The following is a 26,912-nucleotide window of genomic DNA, read 5'->3' as shown; positions in this document are numbered from 1 at the left end:
CGACCAGAGTCGTGTTCCAGCACATCTGGAGGGCTGCAGGAATGCGGATGGAGAGGACTCCCCCCCTTTTTTTTTGCGGGTACCTGCGCGTTTCCAAATGTTGGAGCTGATCAGTTTTGTTTCTCCGGCGCTGGGTGTCCCCCTACTGGTGCCTGTTTTCCTCTTGAATCATGTGAATTCTCCGAAAAGGGAGGAAGAGGGACATCCGGAGGGAGGGACGAGGCAGCGAAGAGCTTCGCTTCGCCCTCTGAGCAGGAACTCTTTCTGTTTGAACTTCTCCTTCGATGGGTAGACAGGCGGCCTATGTCCCCTGCCCTTCGTCCCCGACAGGTTCTATGGATGTCAACATGTCAAACAAGAAAAAAATGCTAATTTGTGGCCTCTTCCAAGCCATTGGGTGGTTCCTATTTATCATCTTCTTGGGTTTGTACATCTCGGAATGGCTTTCGGAGCCGTCCGTCCGACTGGCCGAATGCCAGTCAGAGCTACAGAACCAGAGCTCTCAGACTCAGGCTCGGATCGCGTCCCTCGGGCAGTGCATGGAGGCCATGGAGAAGGAGAAGAAGAAGGACGAAGAGGAAGGCGGCAGGCTGAGAGTCCAACTGGTGAACGCCAACCAGAGCGTGGACGAGATGAAAGGGCGTTGGGATGCCTGCCAAAACCAGCTGGTAAATGCTTTGTGTTCTCTTGACTTCACTTCAGAATGAGACGTATTCGCGGAGGGAAAACGCAGCCGCGCAAACACAGGCCTCAGGGAAGCGTTTGCACCGCGAACCAAATGTATCGGCTGTTTGATTATTATCGCACCTTCCCTACCAAGGTGTGTGGTTCCCTGAACACATTCGATACTCACAACAACCCTGGGAGGTAGGTCAGGTTGGGAATGAATGACTGGTTCAAGATGACCCCGGAGGGATTTGAACGCAATTCTCTTAACATCTCTTGGTCGGATGCTTTAACCACTATGACGCACGGCCTGGTGCTCTCGGTTAGACAAGGGCCCGTGGACAGAAAGTTGCAAGGCGGAAAGGGAGGCAGAAGAAGTTCATTGATTTATTATTTGTTAAAAAACTTGCTAGCCTCCACCCTTTCCTTGCTAGCTAAACCCGCCTCTACTCTGAGGAGGAGGACCGCCGTGCCCTCTTCTTCTCCCTGCTATAAATGGTATGGGTCTCCCACGCCCCCTTGGGCCGCCTCCCCGGCCCCTTCCTGAATAGAGGTAGTGTGCCTGTGTCAGCGCGGCTGCAAGCATCGAAGCTTCTTCGCGCCTCTCTTTCTTACGCTTCTCACTCTCTCTATCTTCTCTACCATTGAAAATGTATTTGGCTGTGGTGACAATTTGAGAAACAGAGTTTCTTTGCCACCCTGGCTGATGTAATTTGAAATATTCCTTAATGCCAGTCGCTGCTTGATCAACAAACAAACTAACCACCAATGCTGCATTTGTTCAGCCTCCGGATCGATTCCTCCCCGTGTCCTCAGCCCTTTTTGCAACCGTGCCATAAAATCGGCTGGGCTCTCGATTTTTTCCTTGGGTAATGGTTTTTTACTTTTGACCAATTAATGGTTTTCCATCCCATGTCCTGTAGCACTGTCAGAGCTCTTTGGTTCAATGGATCTAACGGTCCCCTTTGGGCATCGCTGTTTGGGTTTATTGGGGATGCTACAGGAAAAGATGTGACTACAGTTCCAGCTCCATCTGCTAGAGGGGTGGCTGTCAAATTAGCGGTGAGTCTTCGGCAAAAATCCTGATATTGGGTAGGTTTTAAAACCGAACTTAGGAGATGAGCCAGATCGCTTGGGGTTGGCTTATACATATCAATAATCAGTTTAAATTGGCTCACCGCTCTGTCTGGATCTTCATACAAGTCTGGGTGTTTTTGGCCCACAGAACTAGGTCTTTTGTCTTAAATGGCACATAAGTCCAGTGGTCAGATGATTAATTTGTGCTGGTATTTCCGCATTGTTGGCAGTAGCCGGCTGTATAGGGCGTACTACTAAAGACTGGGGCACTGGCATTAATGGAGTCTGCATGGTAACATATTCAGGCTCCGGAAGTGAAGGGAGTGGTACCACGGTTGCAACACTGGAGGTGCCATTTTGAGTATTCGGCGCCTCTTTAGCGGACTCACCCAATGCACACTGATAAGCTGTTGGCGGAGCACTAGGGCCAGGATTTTTAATACGTTCTGCTCTTTTATAGGCAACATCTGCCCACAGATACCAGTAGTCCATTTGGCCAGGGCGAGATTCTTCTAAGACATGTCTCAATGATCTTAAAACTCCCTGATTGAAAGAACCAATTTCTGGCCATGAATGACTCAGCAATGGCCACTTATTAACACACAATATAAGCATACGTTTCTTTGACAATCCTGCCATGCCAGGCAGTTTCCCTTTTTCCTACTGTTCACACATAACACTGAGTGGACTCCCACTCGGAATACTCTGACCTTGACCCATTTTGAACAAATTTTCTCCTCTTGTCCTTTGTCACGACAAGTTTAATTGGGGATTACCACGCCAGATAATCAAGTCACCACGCCGGGTGACTATGGGTCACTCTTAATTAATTTCTACTTCGCCGAGTAGATTTATTACCACGCCGGGTAAATGTGTCACCACGCCAGATGACTTAAAAATTCCTAAATTTCTAAGGGCCCTCTAAGATTTTTATGAATAAAAGGTTCGTCTCACCTGTCAGGAGCCTCGTCCTTTGATGGAAGCGGAGGAAGACACGTCCCGCCGACGGCTGTGACTTGTAGAAATATCTACCGGGCGCCCACTGGGCCGCAGCGGGGCGAGCCGGCCTCGCGCGACCAGTCGGACTTTCTGCTCCTGGCTGGCTCGCCAATTGATGTGGATGATGGGTTAGGTTGTCCAACCGGACTTATCTCCAAGTGAGACAGAACCAGGTATTCTTAAGAGTTGTTTATTGCATCGATACAGAGACAGGTCATACACGCAAGAGCATCAGCATGTTACACACAGCTCCAACTAACTTGGGAGGATGTGGTATAGAGATATTTATACATCAAGGTACAGGATGCATGCGTATAGCTGACAGAGCCTCTCCGGGCTGCTGCTACGTTCGCCTTACAGCAGTTACTTTGCTCCATATATGGCCAGCTGTGCATTCAGGTAGCCTGATTGGTTACCAAGTGTCTATAGGACATGATCAGGGCCTTCAGATGATACAGACCCCCACATCAAAGCCAGCAAGATCTGAGGGTTGAAACCAGGAAGCAAGAGGCAAAGGAGGAAGCCAGGAGGCACAGACCAAGGGATAAAGCCAGCAAGATCTGAGGGTTGAAACCAGACAGCAAGAGCCAAAGGAGGAAGCCAGGAGGCACAAGCCAAGGGATAAAGCCAGCAAGATCTGAGGGTTGAAACCAGGAAGCAAGAGCCAAAGGAGGAAGCCAGGAGGCACAGGCCAAGGGATAAAGCCAGCAAGATCTGAGGGTTGAAACCAGACAGCAAGAGCCAAAGGAGGAAGCCAGGAGGCACAGGCCAAGGGATAAAGCCAGCAAGATCTGAGGGTTGAAACAGACAGCAAGAGCCAAAGGAGGAAGCCAGGAGGCACAGGCCAAGGGATAAAGCCAGCAAGATCTGAGGGTTGAAACCAGGAAGCAAGAGCCAAAGGAGGAAGCCAGGAGGCACAGGCCAAGGGATAAAGCCAGCAAGATCTGAGGGTTGAAACCAGACAGCAAGAGCCAAAGGAGGAAGCCAGGAGGCACAGGCCAAGGGATAAAGCCAGCAAGATCTGAGGGTTGAAACCAGGAAGCAAGAGCCAAAGGAGGAAGCCAGGAGGCACAGGCCAAGGGATAAAGCCAGCAAGATCTGAGGGTTGAAACCAGGAAGCAAGAGGCAAAGGAGGAAGCCAGGAGGCACAGGCCAAGGGATAAAGCCAGCAAGATCTGAGGGTTGAAACCAGACAGCAAGAGCCAAAGGAGGAAGCCAGGAGGCACAGGCCAAGGGATGAAGCCAGCAAGATCTGAGGGTTGAAACCAGGAAGCAAGAGGCAAAGGAGGAAGCCAGGAGGCACAGGCCAAGGGATAAAGCCAGCAAGATCTGAGGGTTGAAACCAGGAAGCAAGAGCCAAAGGAGGAAGCCAGGAGGCACAAGCCAAGGGATAAAGCCAGCAAGATCTGAGGGTTGAAACCAGACAGCAAGAGCCAAAGGAGGAAGCCAGGAGGCACAGGCCAAGGGATGAAGCCAGCAAGATCTGAGGGTTGAAAGCAGGAAGCAAGAGGCAAAGGAGGAAGCCAGGAGGCACAGGCCAAGGGATAAAGCCAGCAAGATCTGAGGGTTGAAACCAGACAGCAAGAGCCAAAGGAGGAAGCCAGGAGGCACAGGCCAAGGGATAAAGCCAGCAAGATCTGAGGGTTGAAACCAGGAAGCAAGAGGCAAAGGAGGAAGCCAGGAGGCACAGGCCAAGGGATAAAGCCAGCAAGATCTGAGGGTTGAAACCAGACAGCAAGAGCCAAAGGAGGAAGCCAGGAGGCACAGGCCAAGGGATAAAGCCAGCAAGATCTGAGGGCTGAAACCAGGAAGCAAGAGGCAAAGGAGGAAGCCAGGAGGCACAGGCCAAGGGATGAAGCCAGCAAGATCTGAGGGTTGAAACCAGGAAGCAAGAGCCAAAGGAGGAAGCCAGGAGGCACAGGCCAAGGGATAAAGCCAGCAAGATCTGAGGGCTGAAACCAGACAGCAAGAGGCAAAGGAGGAAGCCAGGAGGCACAGGCCAAGGGATGAAGCCAGCAACTCAAGCGCCAAGGACTGAAGCCAGGCACCAAGAGCTGGCAGGCCACATGAACACAACCAATCAGAAAGGGGTCATGTGACATGGTGGCACATGTCGGCATGCCGCACGCCGCGATTCCGAACTACGGCTCCCAAGATGCACCTCAGAATTGCACATGCGCAAAACCTGAGGTTTCACATTTCAAAGAGAACTTGGCAGCCAGTTCAAACTTGAGCCTAGGAATGGAACAAGTCTTCCTACAAGCAAAAACACACACACACACACACACACACACACACACACACTTTTCGACACTCTGGCTTCATGGGAAATATGGGTGGCTCCCATTTCAGAGTGAAGTGGTGCTGCCCCCTGCTGGCCAACCTGTGGAAAGAGAGCTGCCGGTTTGCGATCCCAGCTGTTGCTTGGTAAAGAGGACTAGCCTCTTTGTGGAATTTTGGACGGCCGGTGAAAATGATATTGTTTCGTCAAAACATCAAGACTGAATGCCACTCTCCGTTTTGATCCCCAGTTTCAAAATGCATTTTAGGACATATTTAGCCTTTATATACGTATGGAATCATAGAATCGTAGAGTTGGAAGGGGCCTACAAGGCCATCGAGTCCAACCCCCTGCTCAATGCAGGAATCCACCCTGCAGCGTACCTGACAGATGCTTGTCCAGCTGCCTCTTGAAGGCTTCTAGTGTGGGAGAGCCCACAACATCCCTAGGTCACTGGTTCCATTGTCATACTGCTCTAACAGTCAGGGCGTTTTTCCTGATGTCCAGCTGGAATCTGGCTTCCTGTCACTTGAGCCCCTTAATCCGTGTCCTGCACTCTGGGAGGATCGAGAAGAGATCCTGGCCCTCCTCTCTGTGACAACCTTTTAAGTATTTGAAGAGTGCTCTCATGTCTCCCCTCCATCTTCTCTTCTCCAGGCTAAACATGCCCAGTTCTTTCAGTCTCTCTTCATAGGGCTTTGTTTCCAGACCCCTGATCATCCTGGCTGCCCTCCTCTGAACACGCTCCAGCTTGTCTGCGTCCTTCTGGAATTGTGGAGCCCAGTGTTAGACAAGTTCTTTGCCCTTAGGAACGAGATCCAATTCAGCCCCTAAGAACGACTCCACACTTTCCAGCGACAGAGGGTTCAAAAGCGCTTTATTGATTATAATCAAGATCTGAGAGTCTTGAAAGCAACAGTCAGACAAAGAATTGGAAATTCAGAACAGCTTTTCAAGCCTGAAAGGGGCAGTGCCCCATAGCAATATTAACCAATCAGAACGTAGCCCCAGAGCTTCTTATCTTCTGCAAAACAATCCCTTTGTAACAGTAAGTTACTGCAAGTTAACTTTCTGCCTGGAGCCATGAAGCTATTGTTTTGGTTAGATAAGACAGTTACATGAAGACACCCTTGAAGACGCCCTGCTACGTGACATTTCGCCTGGTGTGTAATGGATACTTTACAGCTTCCTTTAGAAAATGGAGGTGGTTACGCTAACATAGCGTGACCCTATTTTGGAACCCCAAAAGGAGGACAACGTGGCTCAAGGAGGCGTGCCCAACCCAACCTGCTCAGCCCCCAAGGCGGGCCCATCCTGACATGACCGGCCCTCAATATATTATATTGAGATGTAATATAAACTAGATTTTCACAATTTCTATTAAAGGTCTTGCTCCAGGCACAGCCTTTTGCAGATTTTTATCTGTACAATAGTGGGAGAATTGGTGAGAAGCACCCACCATAAGGCCTCAGTGTTGCGTTTCTACCAATCTCTGTTACAACCACTATCAAAACATCTGACTACAAGAGTTAGGTTTTATTTATTTATTTATTTATTTATTTATTTATTTATTCATTCCATTTATATCCCACCATTTTCCCTCTAAGGAACCCAAAGCAGTGCACATAATCCTCCTCTCCATTTTATCCTCACAACAACAAGCCTGCGAGGTAGGATGGGCTGAGCGTCTGTGACTGGCCCCAAAACACCCAGTGAGCTTCCATGGCTGAGTGTAGACTAGAACCCAGATCTTCCGACTCTCAGTCCGACACTCTAGCCACTACACCCCAAACCACAAGTCAGACATTTAATATGCTAGCAATATTAAAGGGATAGTCAGTGTGAAGTTCAGGTTAATTCTGGTTCACTTTGTGTGAATGACTAGGCAGTGTAGCCGAATCCTACTCAGAAGTAAGTTCCATGGAGTTTAGTGAACACAAAAGAAGACGAAGCGCTCCATCTGCTTTTCTTCCCCTCTGCTCCCCTTTCTCCAGCAAGTGCAACCCCCTCCTGTCAAGGGAGGTTTGCCATAGGATTACATTGGCCTAAAGAAATGTCTATAACTTTTTTATTTTTAATGATATAAAAATGAAATTTGGTGAGCTTACAGATACCTTGGAGATGCTTAAGCATTTCCAATTTTAGACAGATATGTCCATCAGTTTTCTTGCAATGAATTTTTTAAAATGTGAGTTCCAGTCACTTCAAAGTGCTATAACTTCCTCATTTTTCAAGAAACACTCATGTAACTTTGCATTGTGATGGAACCTAAGCGGGGCTTGATGCATGGCAGTTTTGAAGCACAGATGTTCATCCACTGATTTTTAAGATTTTACCCTCAAACCATCCCCCCATTTACAAAAATGCATTGATCACCATCATTTTTTAAGGTAAACACACATAACCTGGCAACCGGATAGCTTCTAAATATATCCTTAGGAATGGCAATTTTGAAGCACATGGCTTCATCTGCTACTTTTTAGGGTTTTAAAAAAAGTTTGAGTTTTTAAAATTATTCTTTAAAAATACGCTGTCATTTTTCAAGCTACACACCTGCAATATTGCAGCATGATAGAACCTAAGTAGGGCTAGATGCATGGCAATTTTGAAGCAAATAGGTTCATCCGCTGGTTTTTAGTCGTTTTTTTAAAAGTTTTACCATTCTCCTTTTACAAAAATGCATTAATCTCTGTCATTTTTAAAGGTAACGCCATGTAACTAGGCACCATGATAGCCTTTAAATATGGTAGGTCTTTATAAGGGCTTGATGCATGGCAATTTTGAAGCATATAGGTCCATCCGCTGATTTTTAGTGATTTTTAAAAAGTTTTAGCCAAGTTCAGAAAGCTCTGTGTGTATTGTCAGCCGACAAGTTCTTCAATAAATTAGAAACTTCCTCTCAGCAGGAGTGTTAACCACTTCAAAGGAACACAGGCAATACTAAGACAGGGAGGCCCAGTGGTTTGGCCCAGTATTCGGGGAATTCCAACACATTCACCTGCGGCAGCAAGTGGCCTATCACCTTTCTTGCAGGGGGAGGGGTACTACCGAACAGAAGATCCAGCAGAGACAACCAGCTCAAAAATATGTATTGATTTATTAGTATTTATAGAAGTTTTAAATCAACAGATTTCAGTGTAATGAACCAAAAACATAAAAACATAAACATATAAAAACTCCGTTGGGAATGCAATGCTGACATCAACTGATGTGTCTTCTTCACAGCAGAACCCAGAGAGGATTGGAGAATGTCCCGGATCCCTCAGGAGAGTGGAGTGTACATACTGAAACAAGACCTCTGCCTAGCCCACGTCGCGAACCGTCTAGCTGCCATGCCAACTCCTCAGCCGAAACAAGTGCCGACCAGCCTGCCGAAGGTGGTGGAGGCCTTCTTCCAAGGCCCGTGATGGAAAGAAGGGCCCCTTGGCCGAAGCCAGTACAGGGCCCTTGTCAAATGCCAGTAGAGAAGCCTGTGCCGCCTCCAACAACGGTACAGAAGCAGTTGCCGCCTCCTGTGCGGAGCCCAGATATCACCAGGTGGCCAGAGCCACCCCACACGTCTACCCCGAAGCCGGTGCCTCCCCGTCTGCAGAGCCTAGTGACAACTTCGCCGCCGAAGCCACGCCTGACATCTCTCCCGACATCGATGGCGGCCTGCGTGGAAAAGGCCGTGGCAAAGCCAGGGCTGACCGATGGACCCAAGCCGGATGGAATGCGGCCTATGGCACTCTGGAAAAATGAAGGCATAACATGTTAGTCTTCCATTCAGACAAAAGGGTTTTCAAGTGATTCTGTGGAAGGAACTTAAATTATCTTGACTAAGGAGGAATACGGCCCTGAAATGGACTTTGTTGCCTAAACCGTCTTCTCTGTTTCATACCTTGCCAGTAGAGATTCCTGGAAATGAGTTCAAACGTTGGCAACAAGCTCTAGCCACGTTCAGTGGAGGGGGCAAGCGCATCCGTGTCAATCAAGCCACGCTCTTCCGGCCAACTAAACTAGGGGGGTTGGGTGTCCCAAATCTTAGGCTGTACCATGATGCCTTTCAATTGAGGCAACTACTCCAAATCATTAGGAACAAGACCGCAATCCCGTGGGTGTCAATTGAAAGCGCCCCCTGCATCCCTACGATCAGGGCGATCCCCTTTCTTCCAACACTGAAAAAACATGTACAAACCATTAAAAACCCGTTTTTGAAAGCAAATGTCTTGCTTTGAGCAAAATGGGCAAAATGGTTTGCAACAACCCCTTCCCCCTAACCCTGATTTATCAATAGGAATCCTGGCGAATCCTTACAAATGTCGTAGTCTTGTCACTGACCTGTGCGGCGGCTTTGGATAGTAAAGCCGCGTTGGCCTGGACGAAGTCGAAGGTGGTGGGTTGGGTCCATCGGTCTTTTGCCAAGGCGTCTCTCTCGCTTTTGCCGGAGCGGCCTTTCCGACGCAGGTCGCCTTTGACTTTTGGAGAGATGCCCGGCGTGGCTTCTTTGGCGAAGTTGCTCCTCGGCTCTGCGTTGGGGGTGTCACCGGCTCCAGGGTAGTCGCGTATTGTGGGTTGACCCACAAGCTGGTAATATCTGGGGTCCGCACACGAGGCGGCACTGGCTTCTGTACCGTTGTTGGCGGCGGCACAGGCTCCTCTACTGGCACTCCGCGAAGGAAGAAATTGTTCTTTCTTTCGGGCCTCGGCAAGGAGGCCTCCACCAACTTGGGCAGTCTGGAGGGCACTTTTGACGGCTGATACGTTGGCCATGGCTTCGCTTGAAACTGAGTCGTTTTACGGCTCCACTCATCACGACGTGGGCTTGGCAGAGGTGTTTCCTTGGTCATTCCTCTCTCCTGAGGGATCCGGGGCAGTTTGAAATCCTCTCTGGATTCTGTTGGGAAGAAGACACATCAGTTTATGGAAGCGTTTATTGAACTCCCCCCCGCAAATGGCCAACTTTGATTTTTAAGAACAGATGTTTTGTAGAAAAAATAAAAAGCACAAAACTTGAACTTATTCTGTTTTTTCTTAAAACAGCTAATTGGTATAAAACGGTGACCCTTAAAGGGCAGTACGGCGCCCCTCTGAGGTCTGCGCCCTAGGCGGCTGCCTAGTGGGCCTAATGGTAGCACCGGCCCTGCTTCTCCCAATACGTTGACCATTTCTTGCACCCCTTCGTGGCACAAATGCTTTCATATTTAAAAGAAAACTTTGATTTCATCTATAAAATAGAGGGTAAATATATTCCGCCCGATGCCATTATGGCAATTTTCGACGTCCATTCCCTCGATACTACCCCCCATATTGAGGCACGGAATACTGTTGAATGGTATCTCAAGAAACGGGATAATCTTTCTCCACCTACCTATGTCCTATTAGAACTTACTGAGATCATATTAGAAAAAAACTATTTTAGGTTTGATGAAAAACAATTCCTGCAGATTCGAGGCGTTGCCATGGGAAGCCCTTTTGCCCCTAGTGCGGCCAATTTAATCATGGCACGGCTGGAAGAGGATTTTATCTCTCATCCGGCTCAAAACCCCTTCTATAAGGAAATACTATTCTATAAACGATACATAGACGATATTTTTTTAAATTTTTGCAAATCCACATAGTTTCATTGACTTTTTAACCTGGATCAATACTATAGCAACATCAAATTTTCCTCTCATCAAGATAGAAATGAGACTGGCTTTTCGGATACGTGGGTTTACTGCCATTCTGATCACTTATATCTAAAAAAGTTTATAAAACCAACAGACAGAAATTCTTTCTGACATTATTCCTCATTCCATCTTCCACATCTAAGAAAAAATGTCTTACCTGCCATGATGTTGAAAGGCCACCGCTCTGGAAAGTTTCCCTAATGCTGAGTCTCACAGCTGCAGTCCTTACCGGCCCAAAGTCCGGTAAGGAATAGGCCACACACTTGCAATGATGTCAACCTGTTTATGGCTGTTCCCATGGTGACCTGGGATTTGTGAGGCGGGCTCAAGGGAAATATTCAAAGTGGGGTATGGTGATGAAAGACGATGTCATAGCAGAAGGTAGGGTGGCCATATGGAAAGGAGGCCAGGGCTCCTGTATCTTCAACCGTTTTAGAGGAAAGGGAATTTCCCTTTTTATCTCAACAGTGAAAGCTGCAGGAGCTATACTACAGTGACCAGATACAAAAGAGGGCAGAGCTCCTGCAGGCTGAACTGTTTGATGACAAGGGAATTCCATCAGGTACTCCATGCATACAAATGACACCTGCTGAAATTCCTTTCCCTCTACAATTGTTACAGAAGCCCTGTCCTTCCTTTTCATAGAGTCACCCTACAGAAGGCAGAAGAGCAGACCAAGGGCTAAGAATTCAGCTAGGCAGGGAAGAGAGTTAGTGGTTCACAGACTCCCTGTATCTGTCTGTCGAAGAGTCAGTGATCTCCATCTTGACCTCTAGAGAGCAAGGCCTAGTCTGAGATGGGTTGTAAGTTTCTTGAGTAAGAATCGCCTTACTTAGCCACAGACGCTCTATTGCCAAGGGTGTGAGTCTCATTAGAACGTGTGCAAGTCTGTACACGAGTCTAATGAAAGCACATCACGTAACTAATAATAATAATAATAATAATAATAATAATAATAATAATAATAATAATATCTGGTCAAGAGAGCCCTGCCCTTTTGACCAGAAGGAAAAGAGGGCAAGGCTCCTGCAGCTTTAACTGTTGTGACGAAGAGGGGATTTCACCAGGTGCTGCAGGCGTACAAATGACATGTCATGAAACTCCCTTTTCTATACAACCCTTGAAGATATAGGAGCCCGGTCCTCCTTTCCATAGGGTCACCCTAAGCCTACTTCCTGCTATGCCTGAAAATTCTCTCTGGAGGGTTGTAGGACTTATTTATTTATTGTTGCATTTATATCCCACCTTTTTTCCACCTTAAGAAACCCAAGGCGGCATACCTAAACCTCCTCCTCTCCATGTTATCCTCACAACAACAACCCTGTGAGGTAGGTTGGCCTGAGAGTCTGTGACTGGCCCAAAGTCACCCAGTGGGTTTCCTCGGCTGAACGGGGACTCGAACCCAGCTCTCCTCAGACCAATGCTCTAACCACTACACCACACTGGCTCTTTTTCCCCCCCTGTGTCAACATGCATGAGATTGCACCATAAAACCTCCTCCTGGCACCAGTTTCAAGTTTACCTCTCTTTTTAAAATAATACTAATAATAACAACAACAACGATAATAATAATTCTTCAAAACCACCTAGCCAACTTGATCAACGGCTTCCTGTGTAAACCACAAGGACATGTTTCGTTTCTCAAAGTCTGCATTTATTTATTTTTTAAAAAGAGTCTGAATTTTCGAAAGCGTTTCTCAGACATGTCAAACGTCTGTTGCGGCTGAGTTCTCCACCCTGTCATTGAAGCACCTGGGTGTGAGTCAGCTTTGATCAATTTAGTTATCCGAGAAAGTGTCGGTGCGGTCAGATTTTCTTTCTGAACAACGAGGCGACTAAAACTGAGAGGCTACAATGAAACTCTAACTCCCATCATCCCAAGGGAGAGGGCCTTTTCGGTGGTGGCCCCGACTGTGGAATGATCTCCCCGATGAGGCTCGCCTGACGCCACACCCGGTTATCTTTCAGGCGCCAGGTTAAGACTTTTCTCTTCTCCCAGGTATTTTATTTATTTATTTATTTATTTATTACATTTCTATACCGCCCAATAGCCGAAGCTCTCTGGGCGGTTCACAAAAATTAAAACCACAATAAAACAACCAACAGGTTAAAAGCACAATTACAAAATACAGTATAAAAAACATTTAACAGCATTTAACTAAGTTTGTTTTTTAACGGACCCCAGGACTGTTGTTTTTAAATGGATACCGTTGTTTTTATACTGTTTATGTTTCTGATGGTTTAAAATTTTGTATGCTTTTTAATGTTCACTGTTTTTAACTTTTGTAAACCGCCCAGAGAGCTTCGGCTATGGGGCGGTATAAATGTAATCAATCAATCAATCAATCAATCCCCAGCTAGCATCTGGAGGGCACAAGGTTGAGCAAGCCTGACCTAGGTACACCCGTACCCTGGCTATGGGTCCGCACAACACGCCGACCCACACTCCGTGGGTTGTTTGTTGAAACATGGGTTGGTGCGTTGTCTGAACCCAGGGCGTTTTCTGCCGCGTGGCTTAATTTTCTCCACCTTGAGAACCCGTGGTTTGTTGCTGGGCTGCTCAAGGGGGTTAATGAGCCACCCCGCTGAAAATGCGCTGCATTCAGACAACGCAACAACCCATGGTTCAACAACACCCCACACCCAACCACTGAGTCTGGGCTAGAGTATCGACACCCACCCACCCACCCACCCACATTTCCACATCTCCCTTTCCAACTGACTCGCCTACCTTCTTTCTGCACAAAAGCCCTCTTTAATTAGACAACAAATCCCATCCTCCCCAGCTGAAATAGCTGGGGACGACCAGAGTCGTGTTCCAGCACATCTGGAGGGCTGCAGGAATGCGGATGGAGAGGACTCCCCCCCCCTTTTTTTTGCGGGTACCCGCGCGTTTCCAAATGTTGGAGCTGATTAGTTTCGTTTCTCCGGCGTTGGGTGTCCCCCTACTGGTGCCTGTTTTCCTCTTGAATCATGTGAATTCTCCGAAAAGGGAGGAAGAGGGACGTCCGGAGGGAGGGACGAGGCAGCGAAGAGCTTCGCTTCGCACTCTGAGCAGGAACCCTTTCTGTTTGAACTTCTCCTTCGATGGGTAGACAGGTGGCCTATGTCCCCTGCCCTTCGTCCCCGACAGGTTCTATGGACGTCAACATGTCAAACAAGAAAAAAATGCTAATTTGTGGCCTCTTCCAAGCCATTGGGTGGTTCCTATTTATCATCTTCTTGGGTTTGTACATCTCGGAATGGCTTTCGGAGCCGTCCGTCCGACTGGCCGAATGCCAGTCAGAGCTACAGAACCAGAGCTCTCAGACTCAGGCTCGGATCGCGTCCCTCGGGCAGTGCATGGAGGCCATGGAGAAGGAGAAGAAGAAGGACGAAGAGGAAGGCGGCAGGCTGAGAGTCCAACTGGTGAATGCCAACCAGAGCGTGGACGAGATGAAAGGGCGTTGGGACGCCTGCCAAAACCAGCTGGTAAATGCTTTGTGTTCTCTTGACTTCACTTCAGAATGAGACGTATTCGCGGAGGGAAAACGCAGCCGCGCAAACACAGGCCTCAGGGAAGCGTTTGCACCGCGAACCAAATGTATCGGCTGTTTGATTATTATCGCACCTTCCCTACCAATGTGTGTGGTTCCCTGAACACGTTCGATACTCACAACAACCCTGGGAGGTAGGTCAGGTTGAGAATGAATGACTGGCTCAAGATGACCCCGGAGGGATTTGAACGCAATTCTCTTAACATCTCTTGGTCGGATGCTTTAACCACTATGGCGCACAGCCTGGTGCTCTCGGTTAGACAAGGGCCCGTGGACAGAAAGTTGCAAGGCGGAAAGGGAGGCAGAAGAAGTTCATTGATTTATTATTTGTTAAAAAACTTGCTAGCCTGTCAAAATATTAGAACCCAGCGGGATCATCCCATGAAGCTGATGGGTGGGAGATTCAGGACAAATAAAAGGAAGGACTTCTTCACACAGCGCAGAGTTGAACTATGGAACTCACTGCCACAAGATGTGGCGATGGCCACCAATTTGGATGGTTTTCAAAGGGGGCTGGATCAATTCTTGGAGGAGAAGGCGATCAATGGCTACTAGCCCTGATGGTTGTGTGCTAGCTCCAATATCTGAGGCAGTATTTATTTATTTATTTATTACATTTCTATACCGCCCAATAGCCGGAGCTCTATTGTACCAGTTGCTGGGGAACATGGGCGGGAGGGTGCTGTTGCACCATGTCCTGCTTGTTCATCCCTGGCCGATGGCTGGTCGGCCACTGTGTGAACAGAGTGCTGGACTAGATGGACCCTTGGTCAGATCCAGCATCAGGGCACTTCTGATGACTTTCCTATCTGTAATTCCTGCTAGCTGGAAATGATGGGAGTTGTAGTCTCTGGAGAGCTCTGAGTTGGGGAAAGTTGGTTCCAGTTCTTCAGCAGTCTTCTACTGGGGGATCCTTCCAGACGATTTGTGCTCAAATCCCCATCAGCCACAACCACGATGGACGATGGGTCCATGGAGAAACCTGGGTTGGAGAAGACAGCATTACTCCTGGGTCCATTTTGCAAAGCGGATCAAGGAAGCGTCTCTCCGATCATTTACGAAGCTTCAAAGCGTTCCGCTTGCAAAATGCAGAGGGCAGCTGGAAAACCAATATTGATGTCCGTTTGCCACAGTTAATTATTGCTGAGGTTAACGATAGATCATGCCTTCAAAAAAAGACACGATTAAAAAAAAGAGAGAGACATCAGCTGTATCCCTCCCAATTTCATGCCCTCCGCAAATCAAAGAAGGGTTCCGTATGCCCTCTTTTGTTTAAGAAATTGATTAAAAAATAACGGATGATTCCTACATTGATTAAAAAAGTAACGGTGGATTCCTGCATTGAGCAGGGGGTTGGACTAGATGGCCTTTTAGGCCCCTTCCAACTCTACTATTCTAGGATTCTATGAAAGTAATGTGGTGTAGTGGTTAGAGTGGAGACTCTGGAGTCGGGCCAGTCCCTGGCTCTTAGTCCTAACCTACCTCACAGGGTTGTTGTGAGGATGAAATGGAGAACAGGAGGAACCACGTACGCTCCTTGCAAGAGGAAAAAAGGCGGAATATAAATGCGATAATCAATAGCAAATCAATGTTAAAAATGAAAACAGCCACATAATTTAAAAGGTTTATTTATTTATTTATTACATTTATATACCGCCCCACAGCCGAAGCTCTCTGTGTGGTTCACAAAAGTTAAAATAATAATCATTAAAAAGTATACAAAATTTCGAAACCATCAGAAACATAAAAACAACAGTATAAAAACAATAGTATCCATTTATAACACAACAGTTCTGGGGTGGGGGGTGGGGGAAGATGGGTTTTCATGCCCTTTCTAAAAGCTAGGAGAGAGGGTCCCAAAATTGAGCCCGGTAAAATTGAGCCAGTTCTGTCCCACCACAAAGAAGGCTCTGTCTTTCATAGATGAGAGAGAGAGATGTACTTCCCTTGTGAAAGGAGAATGGAATCATAGAATAGCAGAGTTGGAAGGAGCCTACAAGGCCATCGAGTCCAACCCCCAACTCAATGCAGGAATCCACCCTAAAGCTTCCCTAATCCACCTTAAATCTGAAATCTGAGGGGTACAGTTCACCACGCTCACCTTGGGTTCAAGAATTCCTTCCAGTGTTGCGTGGTTGCATCCCTCCCCCCCCCAAGTTATTTTGAATTCGTCTTTTTTCTTTTTATTGTGAATTTAACAAAAACGAAAGAGAAAACCAATCGTGAAGCGAAAGATGAATGTGCAGAGTCGCACAACTGCACATTTGCGGAAATCTTCCCCCCTCCCCCGAAGTAAAAAAAAAACTAAACAGGTCCGTAAGTCCGCAGAATCAGTAGGATTCAGAAAAATCACATCCTCTGCGGAATTCGTGGAAAGGATTTCTAGAAATCCAAACACGTTTGGATCCGTTGCACATTCCTCTGACCTGCGTCTTCTTTCACGTTTCTCTCGCTAGAAAAGGTTGGAAAAGAACGTCAGCTCCGAAGTGGCGGAAGCCGCCCAGAGAGAAGCGGAGAAGCGCAAAACTGTTGAAGGTGAGACAAGACGATGGAGACAGATCAGTAGACAGCTGGGGAAGATAAGGGTGCGGTCCAGATGTTTTGGATTCCCAACTCCCAGCACCCCTGACCATTGGCAGGGGCTGATGGGAGTTGATGTCCAAACATCTGCTAGGCCCTATATTGGGGATGGATGCCCTAGGCAAAACAATGGATTCAGGAAGGGGTTCAAAACTCTCAAAATTAAAAGCAAAAAACCCCACTCAGCTTTTAAAATGTTCGTTATATTTTTTAAGGGGGTGATTTATTATTCTGTTTATTTGTTCATTCATATCCCACCTTTCAACCCCCAGAATGGTGCTTCAAGCCAGCTTGCTATGATGCTAAAGGTGTTTCTTTATATCTCAACTTTACTCCAATTTTATTTGACGGTAGTTTTATTGTCTGGACATCTTGCAAACTGCCTTGCTTGGATATGGAAAGGCAATCTTGGAGTATTTTTTTTAATGCATACCTACATAAATAAAGCCATGATATGGTTCCCAGAGGCATTTGGTAAAAGAGGCAGCTATTTACTTTCTCTTGAAAGAATACCCTTGGGAACAATTCTACAGCAGGTAAAGTTTTTCTCCCTCTGTTATAGAATGCAAACACACACACAGTGGAGTCATTCCATGCAAGCGAACGGTGATTCTGGGCAGATGAAAAGAAAGACTTCTTCACACGGAGGATAGTTAATCTGTGGAACTCTCTACCACAAGATGTAGTGATGGCCACCAACCTGGATAGCTTCAAAAGGAGACTGGACCCATTCATGGCAGCGGAGAAGGTTATCACTGAATATAAGAAGAGCCGTGCTGGATCAGACCAAGGGACCAACTTGTCTAGCACTCTGTTCACACAGTGGCCAACCAGCTGTTGACTAGGTACCCACAAACAGGACAGGAGTACAACACCCTCCCACCCATGTTCCCCAGCAACTGGTGTAGATGGGCTTGCTATCTCTGTTACTGGAGGTAGCACATAGCATTGAGACTCATAGCTATGGATATAGCCTTCTCCTCCAGGAATTAATCCAACCCCCTTTGAAAGCCATCCAAATTGTTGGCCATCGCTACATCTTGTGGTAGCGAGTTCCATAGTCTAACTCTGCCGTTGTGTGAAGAAGTCCTTTTCCTTTGACCTGTCCTGAATCTCCCAGTAATGAAGTTCATGGGACGACCCTGTTGGGATTCTGGTATTATGGGAGTGTGAGAAAAATGTCTTCCTGTCCACATTCTCCACACCAGGTGTCATTTTGTCCACCTCGATCGTGTACCAGACGTGAGGCCTCTTGCAGGGACATTTACCACACACACCTCTGAAAGCTCTCGGCATTCAACCCCCCCAGCACAACCCCCCCCCCATTTTTATGGGGAAGAAGTTGGTCCCATGAAAATTGAGAAAGGGGAGATATTCAGCCCAGTTCTGGTTGGATAAAAATGGAAGGCTGTTGGAAGCCAAGTTAAGGTCGGGGACACTTTGAGGCCAAAAGAATACAATTGTGCATGTTTGGTATAAAGAGGGAAAAGATTCGAGGGTGGTTGTCCAGGTGTAATTTATTATTATTATTATTATTATTATTATTATTATTATTATTATTTGCATTTTTATACCGCCCAATAGCCGAAGCTCCCTGGGCGGTTCACAAAAAACTAAAACAATTCAAAGTGTAAAACAAACAGTATAAAAACATGAGGTAAAATACACATTAAAACGAATTAAAACATACCATACATGATTAAAACATCCTGAAAACATTCTAAAATTTCACTGGGTAGGCCTGCCGGAAGAGATCAGTCTTTATTGCTTTTTTAAATTCTAAAAGACTGTCAAGTTGACGAGTCTCCTCGGCAGGCCATTCCACAGTCTGGGAGCAGCGGAAGAGAAGGTCCTCTGGGTAACAGTTGTTAATCTAGTTTTTGCTAGCTGAAGTGGATTCTTCCCAGAGGACCTGAGAGTGCGGGGCGGATTGTGCAGAGGAGAAGGCGATCCCGCAGGTAGCCTGGACCCAAACCACGTAGGGCTTTAAAGGTAATAACCAACACTCTGTACTTTGCCCGGAAACTAATCGGCAGCCAGTGAAGAGATTTTAAAACTGGTCTAATGTGGTCCCCCCTAGGTGGACCAGTGACCAGCCTGGCTGCTATATTTTGGACTAATTGAAGTCTCCGGACTAGGCACAGAGATAGCCCCATGTAGAGCGCATTGCAGAAGCTGAGCCTCGAAGTTACCAGCGCTGCACGACCGTCTTTAGGTCTTCCAACCCTAGGAAGGGGCACAGCTGGCGTCTCAGCTGAAGCTGATAGTAGGCACTCCTGGCCGTGGCCTCTATCTGGGCTGTCATTTGGAGCGACGGATCCAGAAGCACCCCCTATGACCACTGCCATGACTGCTCAGAAATCTTACTTGAGAGTCTTTCATCCTTGCAGGGAAATATTTTTAGACAGTGAGGTAACTGGCCCTCCGTCTCTTTCCGTAGAAGAAGTAAAACATCTGAAACAGCAGCTTCACGACAAAACAGAGGCCCTGAAGGACGCCCAGCGTCACAGCCAACAGTACCAACGTGAGAAAGAGGAGCAACGGTAAGTAGAGCAGATCCCGAATCTGCTCAGCTTCGCTTGGGGAAGAACATGAGAATTTCCTGGCTGGATTCGCCCCGAAGTTGACTGAGCTTCCTGTTTACTGCAGCTGCTGAGCCAGATGTTTCCGGAAAAACCCTTATCAGGGCAAAAAGGAGATTTCCCCCACACCCCTGATTTAATTTATCTTTAGCATCTTAACTTAACTTAACTTTCTTTATTGCGATCTATAGATCCATAAAAAGAAAAGCAACAAACAACCAAACACAAGAATCAGACATGAAATCATACAGTTAGAGCTATTATCAACTTTAGTCTAATACACAAAGAGCTCTAATCTTGGCCGCCACTGTAAGAAATTTAGCAACAGCCAAAGTTACACTTGAGGACTTATCTTCCAACAGAAACTTAACATAAAATTTGCCTGTACTTCTGGACGGTTTGCTCAACAATGGGGTGATCATAAGATGGCGGGCCTGATTATAAAAGCTACAGGAAAGAAGGATATGCTCCATCGTCTCCACTTCCGTATTCCTACAGGGGCACCGTCGTTCCTGATAAGGGACACCAGCATATCTGCCCTGAAGTAATTCAATAGAGTAAACATTGCATCTGGCCTTGGAGAAGGCAATACGATATTTAGCGACCGACAAGTTCTTTAGATAGTCAGCCAGCTGAAGAGGCCCAACGTAATGAACGTGCAATGCACTGGGAGAGCAAGAAACATGAGAGCGAGCACGTAAGTCGCAGAAGGCTATATCCCACAGTCTTTGTTTGATAGCTTTAAAAGCAAAATTCAAGCCCAGATTAAGGAGGAGGGAAGAGGAGAGACCTATTGAAGCTGCCTTCCTGGCAAGAAGCTTGGACCAGCTGTTCACGTAGTTGTCCTGAGCCAGACAGGGAAGCAGACCTGAGCCCCTCCCAAAAAGACTAACTTCCATCCAAAATTTTAAGGCAGACCACCAAGCCCTAAGCGAAAGAGAGCTTTCCCCGGTTTCCAACAAAAGTACCGAATTAGGGACACACTTTGGGAGTTGAAGAAGGGTCCTCAAAAACCTTGTCTGCAGCCTATCTATCTCAGATGTTAATCCCCCTATCCAGATATTGGAGGCATATAAAAGCTGGGCTGCAGACTTGGCATTAAACACTTTGATGGCAGACGGTATAAACATTCCCCCTTTAGTAAAGAAAAAGCGTGTTATTACGGCTGAACTGACTGAAGCTTTATTAAGGGTGGCCGATCTATGGGCACTCCAGGACAGGGTATGATGGAATAGCAGCCCCAGGTAAGAGAAAATTTTCACCTGTTCCAGGATATGCCCATCAAGGGACCACCGACGTTGAGAAAATCTATTTTCAAAGACCATGACTTTAGATTTCTCAAAATTAATTTTCAGATCGTTGGTCAAACAAAAGTTGGAGAATTTCATTAAAAGATGTTTCAAACCAGGTCTAGAGCGGGAGAGAATAACAGCATCATCTGCGTAAAGTAAAATAGGAATTTTCCTTGCGCCAAGTTTGGGCAAGTGTCCTTCATGGTCAGACAGGGCCTCCTCAATATCATTTATGTATAGGTTAAATAGTGTAGGTGCAAGGATACAGCCCTGTCTTATTCCTCTAGACATAGGAATTTCATTTGAAAGCTGTCCCTGTGTGCCACATCTAACTTGCATCCTTCTGTCGCTGTATAGAACCATTATAAGATTAAGAAGTCTTTTGTCCACCAGGATTTTATCTAATTTCTCCCATAGTTTAGTTCTAGGGATGGAGTCGAAAGCGGACTTCAGATCCATGAAGGCGACAAACAGTTTGCTACGTAGAAACTTAAGATGTTTCTCGGCTAAGTGAAAAAGAATCAGACCATGATCAGAAGTGGAGTGATTCTTTCTAAAGGCAGCTTGGGCTTCCGTGACAACATTATTGGCCTCAAGGATGTCAGTTAGTCTATTAGATAGAAATCGAGCATAGAGCTTGCCTATTATTGAGAGGAGGCTGATAGGTCTAAAATTCCCAGGATCCTTTGGATGTCCCTTTTTGTATATCGGAACCACAATTGCGTGTCTCCAACTGCCAGGGATTTTGCCAGATTGATTTATAACGGTAAAAAGAGCGGCTAACAAAGGGGCCCACCAATCCTGATTGATTTTAATAAATTCAGCAGGGATAAAATCTATGCCGGGTGTATCTTTAGCATCTGTAGCTTGCCTCTCTATGGGGAGATCCCATTCCTATTTCTTTCTTTCTTTATTTGATGTATTTTCATTGCACACTAGCCCAAATTCTAGGAAGAGAGGGATGGACACCCTCTTTGGAAACTCCCTTAATCTGTTCTGAAACTAGGGATGGGTGAGAAATTCCTTTCGGCTTGAACGGGATTTTCGCAGTTCGCACTGGCTGAAGGTCAATGCACTGTTTCCAGCAACCGTCAGCTTAGGGGAGTTCACCCAATTATCCCAAGCACAGGACCCTTTTTTACCCTGCTCTTCCATTTTTCTGACTCAATGTCAGGCTTGGGAAAGCGGTTTAATGGAAGTCGTTTGATCATCTAATTGCAATATGTACCCCCGCTCTTAAATTTGGGTTTTTTTTCTCTCTCCCCCCACCTGTCCCAGAGAGAAATACGAAGCAGATATCCAGCAATTGCAGGATGAACTCAAAAACAAGGCATCAAAAAGTTCCAGAGCGGCTGCTCTTGGAGGTCCCATCACAGCCCTGTTCCCGATCATCTTTGGTGGACTCTTCTTCTTCCTCTTCCTATAGACTGTTTGGAATCTGGCACCAACTAAGGACGGCACGAGCAAAGTTTTCTTGTCCTGCTTCATCTTCATAACCACACGTCCCCCTCCAGACTTTGGAACTGAGTAGGGCTGTGCACACCCCCTCCTGCCCCGATTTGCCTCGGAGACTGTTTCAGCACCTCCGAAATGGCCCTGATTCAACCCAAGGTGCTTCAGGGCTGGGCTACCTCGCTTCAGAATCGAATCAGAAGTGAGGTTCAGCCCTCCCCATTCGGGTCAGCTCTTATTGGTTCCTCGGTGCCTGCTATGTGGCTGTTGTCTAGGAAAGTGGGGTGCAAGGCCAACTAGGTGTCCATTGGACCCCCCCTGCTCACTCACCACTGTCCCACCCTCTCTCCCTGTTGACCCCTGAACCCGGAGCCGGGGGAAAGAGGAGGTGGATGGAGGTGAGTCCAATGGACTCACATTCAGCCTCACATTGGCTTTTCTTTGTGAGTGAGCGTGCGGGGGGAGTGGCCCACCACCACCCTGAATCAGCCCGAGGCACCCCGAAGCGCTTTAACAACATGTGCAGATGTTGTTAAATCCATTCCATCTATATTTTGCGGATTGTTAGGTCCCTGTCGTGCCATCCTCCACTCCTGGAATCACGCTTTTTATAGGCACATATGGATATTTTGTTTGCGTTGGGAGGCGAACACTTCCGCAAATGTGCACTTCCATGTCCATTTGTGGATTTGCGCAACGGCGCACGTGCGCAGATACCCACCCAAAATTTGCATTTTCACACTTTAGCCAAGTATCTATGGTGGAGGGGAATGTGCATTTGCAATTGGTGCTTTTTTAAAAAAATATGCATTAAAATATTCTATAAAATATATCAGTGTCGTTTCCAGCAACTTTTTGTATTTTTGGAGGACTAAATTTGCCTACAATTCTGGAATTCTTTATTTTTTTAAAAAAAAAACAGTCTGCAAGTTTACAGAATCCACGCAACTTGAAAAAAGCCATTCTGCCGTGGGAATTACAGGTCAAATTCATGGAAATCCCAACTCCTTTGAATCAGATAGAGGCCACGGCCAGGAGTGCCTACTATCAGCTTCGGATGATACGCCAGCTGCGCCCCTTCCTAGAGTTGGAAGACCTAAAGATGGTCGTGTAACTTCAAGGCTTGACTTCTGTAATGCGCTCTACATGGGGCTACCTCTGTGCCTAGTCCGGAGACTTCAATTAGTCCAAAATATCGCAGCCAGGCTGGTCACTGGTCCACCTAGGGGTGAACACATTAGACCAGTTTTAAAATCTCTTCACTGGCTGCCGATTAGTTTCCGGGCAAAGTACAGAGTGTTGGTTATTACCTTTAAAGCCTTCAGCTAGCAAAAACTAGATTAACAACTGTTACCCAGAGGACCTTCTCTTCCGCTGCTCCCAGACTGTGGAATGGCCTGCCGGAGGAGATTCGTCAACTTGACAGTCTTTTAGAATTTAAAAAAAGCAATAAAGACTGAAATTTTAGAATGTTTTCAGGATGTTTTAATCATGTATGGTATGTTTTAATTCGTTTTAATGTGTATTTTATCTCATGTTTTTATACTGTTTGTTTTACACTTTGAATTGTTTTAGTTTTTGTGAACCGTCCAGGGAGCTTCGGCTATTGGGCGGTATAAAAATGCAATAAATAAATAAATAAAATAATAATAATAATAATAATAATAATAATAATCAGTGGTGGATTTCTCCGACAACCCTATTGGGGGCCTTGACGTGCCCATGGACACTTCATGCTCACTACGTTCGATGCCTCACCTGATTTTTACTTTACTTTATTAAGATGTTTGATTTTTTTTTTAAAAAAGTTTTTAACTAGGGGCCTGGCATGTGCAACATGAACCACCAGCCTCCATCTTTATTTCCCAGAATCCCTTGGGCCCCTTGTGACACTCTTTAAAAAGAGAGGATTTTGGGTGGCCGCAGCCCAGGGTGAAAAATGTTGAAGGGGTAATAGGACACATCGTGGCACACTAGGAGTGTGTGTGTGTGTGTGTGTGTGTGTGAGAGCGTGTGTGTGTTTATGTGTTGCTCCCATCAGCCTCTAGCATTGCCAATTGCAGGCCAGCAACGTCCAGAGAGCTACACATTTTCCCCTTTCCCTGGAAGGAAACGGAATCTGAAAACGAAATTGAAGAGGAAACTGAGAGTTTGGGACTTGGCTCAGCATCTCTGCCTTCTTCCCAGCTTAAGGAAAGTGCCCTAAATGAACTTTTTGACAAAGGATGATGATGATGAATACATTATTTCTAGCCCATCTCTCCATTTCGATCGAGGCGACGAACAACAATAAATGATAAAATACAATTAAAACATAATGTACGTTGTTAAAAACATTTTTTAAAATCCTAAAAACATTTTAAAAACATCTTAAAATTCCACTGGATAGGCCTGCCGGAAGAGATCAGTCTTGATAGCTTTCTTGAATGCCAAAAGGCTGTTAAGTTGACGAGTCTCCTCCGGCCGGCCGTTCCACAGTCTGGGAACAGCAGAAGAGAAGGTCCTTTGGGTAACAGTTGTCAATCTAGTTTGTGTTAGCTGAAGTGGATTCTTCCCAGAGGACCTGAGTGTGCGGGGTGGATTGTATGGGAGAAGGCAATCCCGCACGTAGCCTGGACCCAAACTATGTTGGGCTTTAAAGGTGATAACCAACTCTTTATACTTCGCCCGGAAACTCATTGGGAGCCAGTGAAGAGATTTTAAGACTGGTGTAATGTGGTCCCCCCTAGGTGTACCGGTGACCAGCCTGGCTGCCATATTTTGAACTAGTTGAAGTCTCCAGACCAGGCACGAAGGTAGCCCCATGTAGAGCGCATTGCAGAAGCTGAGCCTCGAAGTTCCCAGCGCGTGCACGACCGTCTTTGGGTCTTCTAACTCAAGGAAGGGGCACAGCTGGTGTATCAGCCGAAGCTGATAGCAGGCACTCCTGGCCATGGCCTCTATCTGGGCTGTCATTTGGAGCGACGGATCCAGCACTCCCTTTCAAGGGAGAGCAAATAAATGCATTACATTTATTTTATTTCTTACATTTCTATACCACCACCCCTGAAGCTGAAGCTGCCACCCAACTCTAGCAAACCCAGCTGATCTGTCTGGAGTCATTAAACCTCCAGGTTTAAACCCCCAGGTCCCTTCCCCCCTCTCTCTGGATGTGTCCCCCCCCCGCTTCCCCCCCCCAGGACAGAAGTGGCCACTGCCCCTAGAAAACAATGGGGTGGGAATTCGAATTTGAGCATCGTCATGCTAAACTCCTTGCAAAATAAATCAAACCAATTCCACAAAGCAAAAGAGTGCAGGCAAGGCAAGGCAAGGAGTCATCCAGTACTTACTTGGTGTAGAAAATGTGATTTATTCATTAAAATAAATAAACAAGCCCCGTGAATGCCCATATACTCATCTTGCTGGTTGGAGAGTTTCTTCTGCCGAAGAGACAGACCTTCTGAAGGGGGGGGGGTCACCATGTTTCAGGCCCGGGCTGAAAAGGGGCTAACAACATCCCTGCAAAGTAGACCTTTGTTAACTACTGAAGGTTGGAGGAGCAGCAAAACCGGTTTGGGGTTTTCGTAGTCCAAAAACCACCATTTCAAAAACAACCCACTGGTCAGAAGTGCGGAACCTCTTGCAGCTTGATTCTGATTCAGAGGAGGCCACGTTCAGGCAGTGGGCAAAGCCAAGAGCAGAAAGGGAGGGGCTAAAATACCAACCCATTTTAGCATAAAGCTGAGTGTGGTGTGGAGAGGCAGTGTGGTGTAGTGGTTAGAGCAGCCTTCCTCAACCTGGGGCGCTCCAGATGTGTTGGACTGCAACTCCCAGAATGCCCCAGCCAGCTGGCTGGGGCATTCTGGGAGATGCAGTCCAACACATCTGGAGCGCCCCAGGTTGAGGAAGGCTGGGTTAGAGTGTTGGACTGACGAGAGCCAGGTTCGAGTCCCCACTCAGCCGTGGAAGCTCACTGGGTGACTTTGGGCCAGCCACCAATTCTCAGCCCGACCTACCTCACAGGGTTGTTGTTGTGAGGATAAAAGGCAGAGGAGGAGAATTATGTGCGCCGCCTTGGTTTCCTTAAGGAGGAAAAATGGTGGGATAGAAACGTAACAATAAATACAAATAAATAAAAAGCCGGCGCGGCCGGTCACTACGCCTTAGGAGAAGCATTTCAACCCATGGGCCTGGGTTCGAGACCCCCTTGTTCCAGATCAGTTGCCCATTCCAAACTTATATATTGCCTACTGAATTACGCATTGGGAGAGATTTAATCCTGAACATCTGGGGAGCAATGCCCCCCTTTTCCTGGTGTTTTTGCTGCTTTCATCAGAACATGAGAAGATCCCAAATGCTGGACCAGACCAAGGGTCCATCTAGTCCAGCACTCTGTTCACACAGGGGCCAACGAACTGTTGACCAGGGACCCACAAAGCAGGACATGAATGCAACAGCACCCTCCCGTCCATGTTCCCCAGCAACTGGTGTATTCAGGCTTACCGCCTCTGATACTGGAGGGAGCACAGAGCCATCAGGGCTCGTAGCCATTCATAGCCTTCTCCTCCTCCTCCAGGAATCAATCCCCCCCTTTTCAAGCCATCCAAATGGGTGGCCATCACTGCACCTTGTGGTAGTGAGTTCCGTAATTTAACTACACGCTGTGTGAAGAAGCCCTTCCTCTTATTTGCCCTGGATCTGTGTACCACTGTATCAGTTTCGTTTCTCCAGCCTCGGTCATTGACTTTTTCTCTGGAGTCATGAGAGTTCTCGGAAAGGGGGGGGTGGAGGTGTCAGCGAGGGCCCCCGGGGATGTC

At 46.9% G+C, this 26,912-nt stretch overlaps 1 protein-coding gene across 1 annotated transcript in view; it reads left to right on the top strand.

Moving 5' to 3' along the window:
- LOC134413032 (uncharacterized) overlaps positions 1–23,021 on the top strand; it is a 192,776-nt gene extending 169,755 nt beyond the window's left edge. The window contains exons 2-4 of the mRNA XM_063147067.1: positions 16,667–16,745; positions 19,231–19,333; positions 21,943–23,021. Of these exons, the coding sequence (XP_063003137.1) occupies positions 16,667–16,745; positions 19,231–19,333; positions 21,943–22,090 (330 nt within the window). The 3' untranslated portion in view covers positions 22,091–23,021. The remainder of the gene's footprint in view (positions 1–16,666; positions 16,746–19,230; positions 19,334–21,942) is intronic.
- Positions 23,022–26,912: the final 3,891 nt, after the last annotated feature.

This window comes from Elgaria multicarinata, chromosome 23 (assembly GCF_023053635.1).
Source record: "Elgaria multicarinata webbii isolate HBS135686 ecotype San Diego chromosome 23, rElgMul1.1.pri, whole genome shotgun sequence".
NCBI lineage: Eukaryota > Metazoa > Chordata > Lepidosauria > Squamata > Anguidae > Elgaria > Elgaria multicarinata.
Note: the sequence above shows the minus strand (reverse complement) of the source record. Positions and strands in the feature narration are given on the sequence as shown.